The sequence below is a fragment of the Petaurus breviceps genome, unplaced genomic scaffold (genome assembly GCF_028583685.1).
Source record: "Petaurus breviceps papuanus isolate PSGF00001 unplaced genomic scaffold, PetGlider_PUasm1.0 223, whole genome shotgun sequence".
Lineage (NCBI taxonomy): Eukaryota > Metazoa > Chordata > Mammalia > Diprotodontia > Petauridae > Petaurus > Petaurus breviceps.
Genome location: NW_027185884.1, coordinates 221,978 through 239,568, shown reverse-complemented (window position 1 = coordinate 239,568; position 17,591 = coordinate 221,978). Strand labels below are relative to the sequence as shown.

Below are 17,591 nucleotides of genomic sequence, written 5' to 3'. Positions count from 1 at the left end.
ATTCCTATTTATTTTTTTCCAGAAAATAAAGATAGAAACATGATGTAATTCTGAAAGAAGAGAGGGAGGGCAGAAAGAAAGGGAAAGAAAGAGAAAGGAAGAAAGGAAGGAAGAAAGGAAGGGAGGAAGAAAGGAAGGAAGGCTAAAAATGTAAATAAGCTTGAAAAAACTTTATATAAATTCATATATGGTAAATCTGTAAGCTACTAATGTAATTATGGTTCTTGTTACCATTTTGAGTTTGACAGCAGAAAGTCAACCCACTCTCCCACAGTAGGTCCCTTGGTGTCACTGGCAAAGACAAACTACTTAGTGGTATAACAATACTTCGGCTCTTTTGTTTCCTTCCCTCAGGGAAGGAAGAAAAAAAGAGCAAATCCTTTATTATCTAGCCATGAGGGAAACTATGCTGTTGACACTGCAGATTCACAAGTGAGCTCTGGGCTCTTGATGCCTGTTGGAAAGCACATTATGTAAAACTAATACTGAGAAGAATTACTGGAGTGCCCATTACACACTCGACCAATCTCCAGACTGCACTGACAACAAAGAAAGCATGAAATGGTGATTGCATTGTAGACTGAGACAATATTGGGTGATTAAACAAAGAGGCTTTTATCATTTTTTTAATTTTGATTTGAATGGGTGCCATTTTTTTTCCTCTCTGAACTCTTCAAGTCAACTGCAGCAATCAGGATCTCTAAAGGGGCCCTCTCTATTTCTTGTGCTTCCTTCAATCAGCAGCTAATGTAAAAACTGCTCTGTTAAGAGATACCTTTATCCCTTTTTCATCAGATTTCTAGTTGTCATGCCATAGAAAGCTTTTCTAGATGGCCAAATGCCACTACAGCAAATGTCTAAAAATGATAAAGGTCTCAGTTCTGGTGTATCCCATACCTTAATGAGACATAGTTTCCAGTTTCTTGAAACTACCTGAAAAATGATACTAATATGGTACAATGGCTATAGCCCTGAACCAGAGGTCAGAAAGACCTGCATTCAAATACATCCTCAGATATTTAGTAGCTTGGCAAGTCACCTGACCCCTACCTGTCTCAGTTTCCTCAGATGTAAAATGAGAAAGATAATAGCACCTGCCTTTCAGGGTTGTTGTGAGGATCACATGAGATAATATTTGTAAAGTTCTTTGGGAGCTTAAAGAACTATATCAATGCTATTATTATCATTACATAATAAAATTGATTTCCCTTTAGTTAATCCCTGCTTGCCATTTTGTGCCAATTAATACATATACACATTTGAAGATTGGTTTTCTGTTCAATTTTGGCAGAGTATAATAAACTTATAGTTAAGTGAGATGAGTCATGTGCTCATTGATTTGTCCCATCAAGTTTCTATGTGATATTGGACAGCTCGTTTTGGATACCTTCTCTTTGCCATTAGATTATTAGGCCTATAGCTTGATAATATTTTACTACTCACCTATTATGGTACTGTAAAAATCATCTTTGTAAAAACAGTTTGAGAACTCTGGACACAATATGCAACTCAACATAGAAAGAGATCATTATTATTTAGCATTTATAAAAATCAAGTAAAGTTTCATAGAGATTTTTCAACAAAGCAATACTTTTCAGAATCAATATTTGAGACATGACTAATGGACTAAAAAAAAATTTTTTTTTTAATGAAGGGCTGTACTACTGTGACTAGAACATTGTCCTGAGATGGATGTTTCCTATAAGACTAAATAAGAACTATTAGTGGGGAAAAATAGATAAATCATATTTTGTTATCCACTGATTGATGACTGACATCTATGTCCAATATCAGATTATCAGCTCCTTGGGGACAGTGACTGCTTTGTAAGAGCACTGGACAGGAATTTAGGACATCTGGACTTTAGTTTTGCTTCTGCTACTAGTTATTTGACCTTGGGCAAATATCTTCAACTTTCTAGGCCTCAGTTTCTTCATCTGTAAAACATGGTCATTGGACTAGATGATTTTCTCTTTCCAATGCCTAGCTGAGTATACTACACAGAAATAACACTCAGCCAATGCTCTTGTTTCAGTGATGATATTCAGACATTCAACTGGAATGATAACAGTATGGAAACTTGTTTTTGAGGCTTGAAACATAAGGTTTTGGTCACACTGTATATTACAAATTCACTTCACAGAGACTAATCTTATGGTCTATGTATTACCTGTTACTAGCATTGAGTAAATGTTAAAAAGTAATTACAACTTTTATAATTTTTGATTCTATGGATTTATCTATCCCAGAAATAGGAGACTGTATAATGAATGTCCAAGTGGGAAATATACCAGAGCACAATTAAAAGCTACACATTCATATGGTATGGCACACACCACTGATTTACCTGAATTATCTAGCATGGATTGGAATCTCATGCTATACCACTTTATAGTAATTCTTAGTAGTTAATTGCCTTCAGAATAATTATCTTTCATCACCCATTAGGAGTTCTCCCACAAAATTGTGTCAGCTAAGAATGTGGTTCAACTTGCTTAGTTAATAGAGTTCCAAAACATGACTCTGCTGACCTTTCCATAGATGGTTTTTCTTCTGTCTTCACAGATACCTATCTAATATTTTCCTTAGCTTGGGAAATCAAACCCAAACTAATTGTCCTCCTCAAAACTCTGAAAACTCTTTCAAAGAGACAAGTAAAATGCAGAAGACTAACTTGCTGGAGAGGAAGGCAAAGTCTTATGGAGAACATTATTTTCTTGGGAGCAGAGGACTGTGGGATTTGTGGTATTCTTTTCCATTTCTGGGTTCTGCTGTCCATCTAGACCCCACCACTCTTGCCCCTTCGTCTTCTTCTTCTCCTGACTCATACTCCTCATCCACTGCATGAAACTGTGGCTTTGGCATTAAAGGTGGCCTTACTCTGCTCATTTGGTCTCCTCTGGCAGCCCTTCTTTGACCACCCAAGTTTAAAGATCTCCCCCCTCTACGCAACCTCTCCATCGGAATCATCTCTGGCTGCTGTCGTCTCTCTTGAAGTGACCCTGTTCGAGGATGTGGTTTAAAAGTAACAGGGAAGACTGAATCACTGCTGTCATCATCTAAAGAACAAAAACAAACAAACAAACAAAAATTGAAACGAGTAAGGAGCAAAGAGCAAGGTATTCTTCTCAGAAGGTCCTGATATTCCTGGTTAGGACATTTACATTAGGCAAGTTACTTGTGGTTTTCATTGCCCACGACTTTCTCTTCAGTATAATTACCTTCATTTTCAGTTCTCAAAGGGAAAAATCTAACACATTTGCGATTTTTAAAATAAATACCCCCCAAATTTCCCATCTGTTTTCTACCAACCTACTCTCTCCTATATTGGTATATTTCTCCTACAGAAATTCTTATTTCCCTGTATTAGTAGATGAGTGACTGATTTAATTACTTAATTAATGCTTATAAAGTACTTTGTTTCTAAATAACAATACAAACACTAGTGACATCATAGTGTTAGGAAACGATTTACAATTCATCAAAATGCATAATTGAAAACCAGAAAATTAAATGTGATTGTGAACAGAAAACTTAGTATTCTGATAACATTCTTTTTTTAAAGCTTTCAGTTGTTTTTCAGTCATGTCCAACTCTTCAAGACCCCATTTGGGATTTTCTTGGCAAAGTATTGGAGTGGTTTGCCATTTCCCTCTCTAGCTCATTTTACAGATGAGGAAACTGAGATAAACAGGATTAAGTGACTTGTCCAGGGTCGCACAGCTAGGAAGTATCTGAGTCAAGATTTGAACTTAGGAAGATGAGCCTGACTCCAGGTCCAACACTCTATCCACTATGCTACATAGCTATAAATAATTTTAAGCTCAATTCTGTGAATTTCACCACCCTTAACTTGTAAAGACAGATAGATGTTGCAGTGGATAGAACAATGAACCTTGATGCACAAAGACTCAAGTTTAAATCTAGCCTCAGAGACTTAATTGCTGTGTGACCCCAGGAAAGCCACTTAACCTCCTTTCCTCTCACAGTTGATGATACTGGCTACCTGCCAGAGTTTTATAAAGATAAAACAAAATGACATAATGTAAAGTGCTTTGCAAGTCTTGTTTTTGTGTTAGTGCAGTAGTTAGCCTGTTTGCAAACAAAAAGAGGAGATAATAACTAAAAAGTTATTGAGGAATTTGATATAAATCTTTCTATTGAAAAATGTCATTGACATGTTTTCAGCATCCAGTTTTCAAGGTGATGAGTGGAAATCGGGTACTTCATCATGAAATGGAGTGGCTGACATTACCCAGGTCTCATTCTTCTCATATTGTACTTACATTTGATATAGCCTGCTTCTCTACTAGCCAATTCAGGTTTATTTTAAAGGAAGTACCATTTAAATATCCATTTAATAGCCTCCTTTTAATATCAATCTTCTATTGGTGTTTTATGTTTCCAATACATGGAATGCAATACTTTCCAATAAATTGAGAGTGAGTATTATACAGAGAGCATATGGAAAGGTGTATGGTGGGTGAAAGGAAGCTGCCCCTTTGTGAAACAAGGGAAGAATTTAGAAGAAGAGCTTATCTAAAAGATGTCATCAGGAATGTGTGATAGAAAAAGATGAATGATTGTTATGTGCCGAGGGTGAGGGATAACAAGGAAGATAGCTTGAGCCATCAAATGGCAGATGAAAGGAAGGTTTTCATTATGATGAGTGCTAAACTTGTGGGAGGACATGGACCAGAGGTCATCATGGATAACATATGGTCTGTATCGTCAGAGGGAGTATTCAAGTCAGTGACATTGTGGGTCCCCTTGAGCACTATTATAAATGGTAACATTCATATATCCTGAAGGTGCTGAGGAAACAATTTCTAATCCAAAAATCCTTCTGAGGAGTTTGGATCATTTGAGCTTTCTATACCTGCACGGTATTTTACCAGATAGAAATAAGTACATGCTTCCCAAAGATTTCATACTAAACTATGTTGAAATGCTTTAAAATTCAGTTTCTTATATTCTTTGAAATTTTAGAATTAAAAAAATAAACAAATAGAAAAGAAACCAGGTCACAAAAAGCATATCTATGAAGACTGCCAAACAATTTTATCTTCAACTGTCTCTAAGAATTTGAAAAAAATACTTTTCTATCAACTTTAGGTTGGGGTGTGTGTGTGTGTGTGTGTGTGTGTGTGTGTGTGTGTGTGTTTTGTTAGAAGAGAAGCTATTAAAATTTGTAGATTTTACGAGATTAAAAAAAAAAAACTAAAACATTGTGTTAGGAAGCCCATGGATTATTTTCATAAAAGTAAAACGACTTTTAAAAATTTCAGTAGTTTGAAATATACAAAATTTCAAAGACCTCTAAGATGGGTCTTTTTCATTCTTTGGAGGAAGAAAAGCAAGCAGAAAAATTACCTGTAAAAACACCAGTCCCTGTTTCTCTGTTTGCTGAATGAGGGTTGCTATAAGGGAAGGAGAGGTAGCGAATATTCTTGATGCCACTCTATATGGAACAAGAGAAAATTAAACGATAGGCTATTTGGTAGAGATGGAGCTTCAGAAAGTAAATGAAATTAGATAACACACACACACACACACATTATAATGATTCCATTTTAATCCACTGACTTTTAGCCATTTTAAATAGTTTAACATATTTATTGAGCACCTATTTCATACAAGGCACCATGATAGTTGCTGAAGGAGATTCAAATATGAATGAAAGAAACAACCATTTATTATGTGTTAGTCACTGTGCTAAGTGCTTAACAAATATTGTCTCATTCAATCTTCACAACTATCCTGAGAAATAGATGCTATGATTTTTTTTACCATTGAGTAAACTGAGGCAAAGAGGTTAAGTGACTTGTCTAGGGCCACACAGCTAGTCTGTTTCTGAGGCCAGATTTGAGCTCAGATCTTCCTGATTCCAGGCTCATAGTCTAGATTTAAAGTAAAGAACCTGGGTTCAAATCCTACCCCCTCCTATTTGCTACCTGTGTGGCATTGAAAAGGAACTAACCTCTCAGGACCCTAATTTCCTATCTTTAAAATGAGGAGATTGGCCTAGCTAGCATCTGTGGATCCTTCCAGATACAAATAGGTGACTCATGGATGCTCAGAAGAGGGAGAGATCACATCTTTTTGGGAGGTCAAAGGTTTCATGGAAACAGTAAAATTGTATATGTGCCTTGAAAGATGAATGGGATTTTGATGTTATTCCAGATGAAGGCAGCAAAATGGCCAATATCATGGAAGCAGAAAAAAAAGAGGGCATACTTGAAGAACATCAAATAGTTGAGTCTGGATGGAATTTCATATATGTATAGGACAATAGTGAGAGATAGAGCAGAAAAAAAGTATTTAGAGACATATCACAGCCTTAAGTGACAGTCAGTAGTCTGTCTTTTAATAAACAAGCAGTGGGGAACCATTGATGAGGAACCATTCCTTGGAATCATGGAAATGACGGATGAAAGTTGTGCTTTGTTTCAGAAAGGTAAAGGTAAGAAAGGTAAAAAAGAAGTGCTTTTTTTTCTTTCTAATGTATTTAAGTTCCAGTGTTTAAGTTGATGATATATTTTTGCTTCTTTTCCCTATTCTGTATTTGTGTTCTGGTGTTTGAGTCGAAAATAAAATTTTGAAGAAAAAAAAAAAGAAAGGTAAAATACTTGAGTCTTTAATGGTACCCATTCCTACTCTACCTGGTCACTCTAGCTTATGATGAATGTTCAAAGACCGTTCACTTAAATGCCAAGAGCTCTGGAAACAAATTCAAAGCTCTATGGAACCCCTCTAGATATTTGGTAGTAGATCAAGGTCCACACCAGATCATAATTCTACTCTATGGTACAAGAATAGGATCTACTCCAGATCACACTTTGACCTTCTCTGGGAGAGACAATAAGGAAATTGGCTTGGGTGTAATTTTGTATGAAGAATTCAGATTCACTGTGAGAGAACCCATAAGAAAGATGCAGCTGCTCATGTATAAAACTAATCCATTTTAACTTGGGATGAGTGTAAGCCTTTAAGACTCATGCCCTTATGTTGTATCTACCATGGAGAGGGAGCCAAAGCCAGTCACCTAATTCCAAGGCATGATAATTATAGCAAAACCAGTTTTTGCCTAATTAGTTAATACATATTCCTTCTAGGGCCTAATCTTCTGCTTTATAGATGACTCTCACCCAGTTTCATGTTAAGGGCTTAAATCATTAATAATTTTAATGGGTATTAAATGCAGTAATTGAAAAAAAAAAACAGTAATTCACATAATCCTCAAGCAGAAAAACTTGCCTGTGTCTATCCTAAGGAGTCACTGGTATCAACCTAGCCCAGTGGGTTGGTAGGACTTCAATAGGGTCTTTTGGAAAACTGAATCAATTCCAGAATGCCATAGGCCTTCCAGAAGAATCCTGACTTGGAATGTATTGGTTATTGGTACCTCAGTCCTAATATATAGTGGAAAGATCACATCACATATAAAATTCTTCGGCAAATGCAACATTTGGTCTGGGTAGACATGCTCCTGAAGCCTGTAGGAAGGGAGAGGAGACTGCTATGATATTCAGCACCCTAGTTTTTTTTTTTAGAAGTTCCATACCAGGGGCGTGTAGGTGGTACAGTGAATAGAGTATGGGCCCTAGAGTCAGGAGGACCTGAGTTCAAATCTGCCCTCAGACACTTAATACTTACTAGCCCAATGACCTCGGGCAAGTCACTTAACCCCAATTGCCTTGCCTTCCCCCCCCCCTCCAAAAAGAAAAAAAAAAAAGACCTTCCAGACCCAAAAAATAAAATAAAATTAATGATTTATGTTAAGGTAAAAATTCATTTCAAGGGTCTTAAGTTTTATAATTTACAGAAAAGGGTTTATAATGATAGGTGCTCAATAAATATTGGCAAAAAAAATGAAAGAATATATGAATGAATTTTTCTACTCCAAGTAAGTAAATGACAACGTTTACCGGCTTTCCCCAAGGCAGGCTGTTGCCTTTCCTTAGACTTTCCCTGAAGGTATGTTGGCGGCGAATTAGAATTTCCTTTGCTTGTTTCTCACTTGTTTCTGTTCTCAGGTTATACTTATTGTAGGACAGGGTCTGAAATGAGAATGGAATTATAGACACACGCTCACTTTGTAAACATTTTCAGTGTAGCTTTCAACTATAGGCAAAATAATGAATTTGAATAAGTTCATTTTTCTTGACTCTCCTTTTCCCCTTTTCAATAAACTCACCCAGATATCTGGTGCATATGTTGCCCCCTGGCTACCTAAGATCTCATCTAAATGTACTTTCCTTAAATAGAGACCCATGTACTTGAGATCCTTTCTTCCCCCTTCAACCTAACCTACCATATGTTCTAGTTCCTCAGAGATTTTCTGGTAACCATATAACTAATCCGATAAACAACTTGGGATCGATGTGATCTTCAGTGACAGCAACTTAATGCACTATCATTCCCAGCATAACTTCATTGAGTTGCATTTTAACAGATGCTATCAAAGCCTCAACCTAAAAGAAAACTCATTTAGTCCTTTTAAAAGTGTCTGACTCTTTGTGACTCCATTTGGGGCTTTCTTGGCAGAGATACTGGAGTGTTTTGCCATTTCCAGCTCATTTTACAGATGAAAAAATTGAAGAAAACAGTGTTAAGTGACCTACCCAGGGTCACACAGCTAGTAGTTGTCTGATGCCTGATTTGAACTCAGGAAGACAAATCTTCCTGACTCTAGGCTCAATTCTCTGCACCATCTAGCTACCCTAAAAGAAAATTACTGTTTGGAATTTCTGTTTCTAGGGTCTGCTAGGGAGAGATAATTGGGTGAGGGTAGTGAAGGGCAGAAATGTCTTTCATTGTTCCTCTGATCTATCTCATACAACCTTGGATATTTCTCACTTCCTGTATTGATGTGCAGGAAATATGTTTCTTCCTGCTTTCTGGTCTCATAAATATATAGTGCATACTCAAAGTTTTGGAATTGACATTATATGATGTTATAGAGACATCAGACATTTTGACTAAACAAAATATCTACATTTCAGTCATGTACAATGGATTTTTTTTTTATCACGGTCTTTGAAGTATAGCATTATGCATCTACAACACCAAGGTCATATTGGCCCATAATCCAAGAGAAACATTTGGGACATGTATCATCTACCACAGTCTAAGGGTCCGGCATACGGAGCCATAAGGACAAGACTTTTTACATTTTTTACTGACTTTCTCTTCCTTCTGTTCCAGCCTTTTGAAGCTGAAAAATTCATCTGAAGATATTGCTATGAAAATGCTAGGAGTGACCCGACTGTTCAAAGTCACACCAGTGACTGAACAAGTCAACCACTGATTCACATCTAAAGGCTGAACTAATGTCAGAGCCCAGTGGCTCCACCTGGAGGACAAGATTCTTCATGTTAATACAGTACTGTTCAAATCTGCCATGTTATTTAGAGCAGTGGGGCATCACTCCAATCTAATCTCTCCTGAGACCCAGAAGGACTTCCCCTATTCCTCACAGAAACAAAAACAAAGAGAGAAAATAATGCCTTCTCACCCTCCAGAGACTAGTTATGTTCCAGTCCATCCCTTGCAATTCCCCATCACATTGAAAACGCAGGATAGGCTAAGGAAGAATCTACCCCAAATCCCTAGACAGAGCAAGTATGATTGTAGCTTCTGTGGTTCAGAAAACTTTGGGAGGAGAGTTCAATTGCAGGAAGGATCGATAGAACTAACTTACAGTAGAATGGCCCTCAGGGATTTAATGAGAACGCTGAGCTCATCTCAGATCTGCATGGTGTGACCCTGAAGTCTTAAACTAAACCAGCCACTCCTAAACTAAGAACTTCTTGGATTCTCGGAGTTTCTTTTTCCTTGGAGATAACATAAGTCTAAGCTAGACTTCCAGGTCCTGGAGATAGACAACAATAGACCATTCTCTGGCCATCCTAGCTGTGACTTTTACCCTTTGGTTTGGCTCAAAACTAAACCACTCTCCACATATGGAAAGAAATTAAGAGCTATTACCATGACTAAAACTATAACAACTACTATAAGAATTTATATGGTGCTAGAAGATTTAAAAAATGCTTTAAAAATATTTTCTCATTTTATTCCCCACAAAATTAGCAGACTGTTATCTGACCAGAGAGCACTTAACCACTCATTTGAGATTAGCTATGAAATTATTTTTCTATTACGCTTGGCTCAGTCTACCTACTATCAATTAGTTTATGCAAACAATACAGACAGGGCCCAACATAGTGCCTGGCACATTGGACTTAGCCTCTGATTTACAGCACTTAGAAGAGTGCCTAGCAGATAGAAGACATTATTGGTGCAGGGAACTTTCAATGAGGAAATTTTTTCTATTAATGCTGATCAACACTTCCCCTTCAACTTATAGCCTTATAAAGTTGCTTGGAGGGAATTAACATGACTTAGGGGAGAATATAGCTGAGGGAGGATTTGAACCCATATCTTCCTGACCTTAAGGCCAGCTCTTAAGTTCCTATACCATGCTGACACAGTAGGCACTAATACATGTTTACTGACTGATTTATTAATTATAGACATGAAGACTGGAGCTGTGATTTCATTGGTAAAAGAAATTCACTCTGCCAATGTGGGTTGGCCCTTTCTCTGCACCCTATAGCCTTAGAGGCACTGAAAACTTAAGTGACTTGTTCAGGGTCAGAAAACCATATTGTGTGAGAAGGTCTAGAACCTTCCTGGTTCTGAGGTTATCTCTCTACCCTTATGGCTATAACATAGAAAAAAAAACAAAAAAAACAAACAAACCACGACCACTTATTCTTTAAGTAGGTACAGACTCCTTCATGGACTTATACCCCCTTAATCAGCTATTTTTGTGAAGCATTATTACTCTTCATTTAAGCATTTATCCTGATATAATTGGAAAAAGAATAGGACGAGGAAACTGAAGAACAGAATTGTAGGCCCAGCTTAGCCACTCAAGAGTTGTGAGATCTTGGTCAAGTCATTTAATCTCTTTTGGCTTCAGTTTCTTCATCTGTGAAACGAGAGGGTTAGACCAGAGTATCTCTCAGATTCTGTCCAGAGCTAGGCATTTAGGCACAAATAGCCAAGTGGCAAACACTGAATCAGTTTGAGTCAATCCCAAAGAAGACAAAGAGAATCAGCGATGAGAAAAGTCAGGAATTTTCTAAGCTATACTTAGGCTAACCAAAAGAACCATTTTTTAGTCTTGTGCATCTTCATTTATTTATTTATTTATTTTGTGGGTCCATGGATGTAAGCAGGAGGAAGGCCTGATAGTTCCATACAGAGGGAATAGAGCTCTCAAGCTAGGGTAGCCTGACCCCTAGAGTAAGATATTGGATCTGCTTTTTCTTTTATGTTGTAGAGTTCATCTCCCTGGCAAAACAAACCAAAAAAACAAAACCCCAGCAACAACAAGACCAGCAAAAAGACCCACCACAAATTTCTAGCTCTGGGCACTGCCCTTTCCTCTGTACATCTCCTTTTCTTACCTAAGGGGAATGAAATGGTTTAGCTGAGCTTAGATGAAAAGGAAATAAGCCAACCAAATGCAATGATTCAATTGACAAGACTAAAGCCTTGTCACAAAAGCCCAGAAGGACTGGTACACACCCTTTGTCGAACTTGGTACATGTTGTGTGTCAGAATGTCCCGCATGGATTCCACATCCTCAGGGGAAAGTCTTTTGGTTCCTTGAATTCTCTGTGCCCTGTATGTATCAGGGGAGGAAAGGCAGGCATTATTCTGCTAAGTAAAAACAACAGCTGGAAAAATGGTTCACCACTTTACCAAGATTGGTATCTCCAAAAAAGTCATGTAGGAAAAACCACTGCAATACCCTAGATTTACACAGTATTAGAACAATACTGGCATTCTCCCAAGCTTAAAGTTGACCACTTAAGAAGGAGCCATATTTAATTCAATCCAATTTATCTTGATGGCTTGAGGGAATATTATAGTAACTCCTGAATTACCTCCTCTCATGCCTAATAAGATATGTCTGATGCTACACACAGGAAAGATGATCTGGAACAAAACTTAAATAAAATGAAATGAAAACTAATAATAAAAAGTAATGTCTAGTGCAACTTAACTGAATCAAAATTTATGTTAGTAAAAATAACAACAAAACAGTTAACTAGGAGTTTAAGCAAAGCTGTTACTCTAACATGCACTTCTTATCCAAAAGGGAATTATATCTGTCTTAAGGAGGATGTGAACGTTATCTGAAATGCAATGCATGCACTGAGAGAATCTGACTTAAAGTGCATAATAGGAAAGGTTTATATGTTGCTTTCTTTGCTTCTTTTCATTTATACCCCAAACTTATAATAGAAAGTTAATCTATGTTTCTAATATTATGTACATATAAATTTACTTCCAAATGAATTTGGGTTCGACCTGCAGTTTTATTGGTGTAGGAAACTGTTACAGTGACAACCACCCCACCAACTCCCCTCAGCAACAATTCAGCAGCCTGTATATAGTCTTGGAGACTGCCTAGGGTCTTAAGAGATTGATTGACTTGCCCATAGCCAGTGGGTGACAAAGTCAGAACCTGAACCCAAATCTTCCTAACTCAAAGGTCACCTCTTTTTCCTCTACAGCACTTTATCTACTCACCACTAATTTTACTCTCTGAAGTATTCATTTCTCATATGGGTATTCTATAAAATCATATGTGTGGCATTTTATTTTTAAGTACGACTTATTTTTGTGTGATCAGGGAGCAGAATTTTGATCCCTGATTCATAGGGGAGATTTCTTGTTCCACTTTCAGACAAAGAACTCAGTGGGAGTCCTACAGAAAGAATGGCTGTGGAACACACACACAACAGAGAGAATGCTAGTGCCTAACAGATATACAGTGTGATTTAGGTTGGGGTGGGTGGGGAAGGACATTTTGCTCACTATTTATTGAAAAAGATCACACTAGCGAGCAGCCATGTAGAACATTATAATAAAAAGCTGCTGGTTTACATGGTGCTGGCCCTATCTTTTCCCATGTCACACTATCTCCCCATTCTAATAGGAAAATTATACTGGCACCAGATGATTTGTTTCTAGTTTGGGGAATTTTATCAGAATGAGAGGTATTAGGGGGAAGGGAAAGTTATTCTCTACTGATAGTGGTTAGATGTACAATCAATTCTAAGTTACCCCTGAAATTGATTATTGATGTCATTTATATAAAATGGTTCAATTACTGGAGGTGTAAAAGGTATAATGTTTTAACATTTCAGACAGTTAAAATGTATTTTTCATATCCTTTCAATACTAATAATAATATAAATAAAGGAGAAAAATTTGTCCATATAGTCCTTATTACTTCAGAGATTTATTTAGGGTCCTGAGTCCCATACTAATACCCAATACTAATATACACACTGAGCCCTTGCCCAAAGAAAGATTCATATAGCAAAAATCAAACTAAGTAACTTCCTCATTTTTACATCCAACCTACAATAATTTTAAAACTGTGGTTGAAAGCCCTACAAATGTTGGTACTAACAATACAGGAAAAAGCCACATCCGCCATTTACTAATCCTTTGAGTTCAAAGGAGTTTCTTAAACCCCTCAACTTCCTCATTTGAATATGGGAATGAGAATACCTGTCCTATTTATCTTATAGAATTATCAGGTTACAATGAGATGATAGTATAGGTTTGCAAAGTACTTGATATGCATCTAATCTGATGCACATGAAAGTGCATTGAAAACTATAGCACACTATAGAAACACAAGGAATTATTATTACTATTAATATTATTATTCTCTGGTTTTCTAGGCATCAAACTCTTACTAAGAGTATCAGAAACTAGAACAATAAACAAATTCTTGGGGGAAAATACCACTCTGAACAAAAGTTACTGGAAGAGTGGTGTATGCAAGTTAGTATTTGGCATTGTAAGTCCAATAGAGTGTTAGTATTTAAGAAGAGGCTTCAGTCCACATGCTTCTTTCCTAACATTGTATAAAGGTTTGTTTGTTCAGAGGTCAGCTGCCTTGATCTCAACAGAGGAATTCCTTTTCGCTAGGCTTCTTAGGAGTTTCCATAAGATCAAACAGTTGCCTTCTAAATACAGAAACTGTCATCATAGGGTAATTTCTTCTTACTCTCTTTTTCTATTACATCTAAATTTTGTTTTTTAAGTTCCACAGGTCAATTAGTTCAGAAAAGAAAGTGAAAAAAAAAGTAAAAAGAAAATCTTTACCAGGTAGACTCTTGCTGACCCTTAATCATTGCCTAAGGGGGCTGTAATAGAAATAACTGACTCCAGCAGATAGGTCCTTTGAACACAAAGGAAGTTTATATTTTGCCTTGAGGGAAGAAAGTCTGGGGATTGAGAGCTATGCCTTTAAATAGTCAAGCTCCAAAATATTTTAACCACATGACAAGCTGATTTTCATTGAGATAAGTGAGACTCACACACCCAAAACAAGTTCTGAGGGAGTAATAAGGGAAGCCAAGTCCTCCTCACTTTCTAACTCAGACACACTTCCATTAAGCATTTCCAAAACTATGATTAAAAGCCATATAACTGCTGGCAGTAATAATTCAGACTAATCCACACATGTGTTTATACAAAAAGTGATGATTTCTTCCACAACGCAGCTTAATTCTTGTTCAAGACTATGGAAGATTCACCTTCACTAAAACCTTATTCTACTATTTCTTGGTACTTGGTCATGGTGTGGGGGTGACCTAATTCCTTAAAGTTCACAACAGAGTAAAGCCTAACCTTTAGTGAGCTCTTACAAGATGGAAAGGCTTCGATAGTAGGCCCATAATAAACTATAGACCTGTCATTCAAAGACTGCCTTGAGTTTGGAGTGGTTCATCACTAGAAGTTTAGCCTTCAGTTCATCCTCAGGCAATGTGCTGTAGTGGATAGAAAACTGTCCTCATAATTAGGAAGTCTCAGGTTCAAATCTTGCCTCTGACCCTAACTTGCCGTGGGCTTAATGTCACCATACCCAGGACAATTCTTTAATGAGACTATAAATTGCAGAGCAGGGGCTGATCTACATTGGTAGAGGGAGTTTCTTTCCTGAAGTTCCTTATACCAGTGAAAATTACAAATCCAGAACAAAAACAAAAAACAAACAACCCTCCCCCCTCAAAAAAAAAAATAACCCAAACTCATAAAACCACTGAAGGTATAAAATGATGGAATTATTCACACTGCTGAAATGATAGATATTTCAAAATAATGCAAAACCCATAGGATCATCGACTGTATTTTAAAACTGGAAGGGACCTTCAGTTTTAACTAATTAGTTTTAACTAATTCAGCCCCCTCATTTCACAAATGAGTAACCTTAAAGCCACCCAAGAAATAAGTGGCACATAATGTATTCAAATGCAGATCTTCTGAATCCAAATTCAGTCCTATCTCCATTACACAAAACATACAAGAATGGTGGTGATGATATAATTTTATCTAAACAGAAGGGAGTTATCCTGGAGTTAAATGATAGAGACTTCAGTGTCATTTCTTTTGATTTTCATTGCTAATTCTTCTCTCAAGTGGCTTTCTTAATCTAATGGTGATCTCTAGCTTCCAAAGAAGCCATGATGAGGGGGGATGCTTTTAATACTACACTTCCAGCTTCATCTGTCACTATTTCTCACCACTCCATGTACCAGCCTAACAGGACTACTTTCTATGACTTGCTGGCCACTTATGCTTCCTCATCTCTGCATACTGGCCCATACTATTCCCCATTCCTGGAATGCCTTCAATTTTGATTTCCTCCATCTTTGATCATTGAAATCCAATTCATCTTTCCGATACCCTGCAAAAGGAACATCTAAAAATTCCTTCTTGATCGCTTTCTTTTGGACTTGCGAGTAAAAAAATTATCTTTTCTTACTTGGAAACATCATAGCATTTTATTCCCATTTCCTTTATGTACTTTGCATGCTCTGTTTTACACTCTAGTTACTTACGTGTGTCATATCATCACTACTAAATTATCAACTCCAAATAGGGGCAGAGATACATACTTGATATCTCCTCCCATGAAGTACCTAGAATAGCACTCTGCACAAAGCAGGTGCTTAATCAAGAATGTTGAATTAAATGGACCCATAAATAATTGTTATTTCAACCTAAGATGCTAGAAAGTAAATCAAGCACCTTTGGGAGTTTCATTACCTCTTAGAGGAATTCATGCAGTGATTTATTAATTGGTAGGATAATGGCCCAAAATAAAAGTTAATGTCACTTTCAAATCTTTCTAGTTTACTCTTAGTCAGTTACATATACTGGTAAAGTCAGATTTAAGAAGCCCCATAGTAAAAGATCTTTCCTTCATGAGGAATTGGAAAGATTACATTGATTTGTTTCATATTCCCATATTCTTTTTCATCCATATTCCAGTCTTCCCTTATGATAAAATGGAAAATAATGCTGGATCCAGAATGAGAGAGTCTGGTTCCAAGCCCACCTCTAACACTTAGTACCTGTATAACCTTGGCAAATCAGGTGAACTCAGTGGCATGAAAGGGAGAACACTTTTTCTCCATTTGAGAGTGTTAGACTAGATGGTTTCTGAGGTCCCACCGTCTTACCATATTTCCTCAATAATTTCTACTCACCAGAAATACTGCACATGGCTCCAAACTTCCCTATAGACTCATACAGAATATGCCTTTAAACACAGCTCTAAATGCGCTTGGAATCACATGATTTTCCATATATGACCCACCAAGTATTATATGTTTCCCACTTCCTCATTATTTTACCTCTCCAACCCCATGAGGGGGCTCCATCCATTCCATTTCATAAAACCTTGGTCAGCACCGGTGAAAGCGGATCAATGGGGATACAATAGAGGCAAAGAAGCAATGAGTAGAAACTACAGGAATAGCCACTGCCTGACAAGAGCACGGAGCTTTCAGAGAAAACAGATCAATAGGCAGGGGGACACAGCTACTTGTGTAAGATATAGATTGTAATTTTACTAAGATGTCATGGATTTTTCCATAGGTTAACTTCTGCTTAGCGGGTATTTGCTATTTATATATTTATATATATATTTTATATACAATATAAAAAATAAAAGATGATATGCACAGGTGAGCTTCTAAATGGGAGGTGTGTTCCTCAAGCTCCCATCTCAGAGGGAGCCTGGCACATCACCCCCAGGCTCCTAACTTAACCCCTCTGTGCTCGTTTTCTCATTTGCAACACAATGGGGCAGGCTTTGGTATCTAAAGTCCCTTCCAGCTCCAAAGCTGTGGAAGGAATTATCATTATCAATATTATTACTATTGATAAATCATTATCTTTAATTGAAATTCAATGATTCAGTCACCATTGAATTCTGGCATACATTTCCTAGATTGAGAAATGGAATTTACTTACTGGAGGGGAATCATAAAGGCTGTGGTACTTAAAATCCCAGTCTCCACCATCTCAATAGCTTGTTTCATTTCCAGCTTCTTATACAATGAAACAATGCTCGATTTGGGTTGATTCTCTCGGATCAAAATTTTCCGTAAGTATTTATGGTCAAACTTCTTAAACCTGAAAATGAAAAACAATTTTTCAAAAACCAGTGAGTGAGTGAGTGTGTGTGTGTGTGTGTGTGTGTG

At 37.1% G+C, this 17,591-nt stretch overlaps 1 protein-coding gene across 1 annotated transcript in view; it reads right to left on the bottom strand.

Annotated features, from left to right (window-relative positions):
* Positions 1–1,528: 1,528 nt before the first annotated feature.
* SLC9A4 (solute carrier family 9 member A4) overlaps positions 1,529–17,591 on the bottom strand; it is a 94,279-nt gene continuing 78,216 nt past the window's right edge. The window contains exons 8-12 of the mRNA XM_069094916.1: positions 17,362–17,523; positions 11,599–11,695; positions 7,929–8,060; positions 5,374–5,461; positions 1,529–3,059 (exon numbers count right to left, since the gene is read on the bottom strand). Coding sequence (XP_068951017.1) covers positions 2,710–3,059; positions 5,374–5,461; positions 7,929–8,060; positions 11,599–11,695; positions 17,362–17,523 — 829 coding nt within the window. The 3' untranslated portion in view covers positions 1,529–2,709. The remainder of the gene's footprint in view (positions 3,060–5,373; positions 5,462–7,928; positions 8,061–11,598; positions 11,696–17,361; positions 17,524–17,591) is intronic.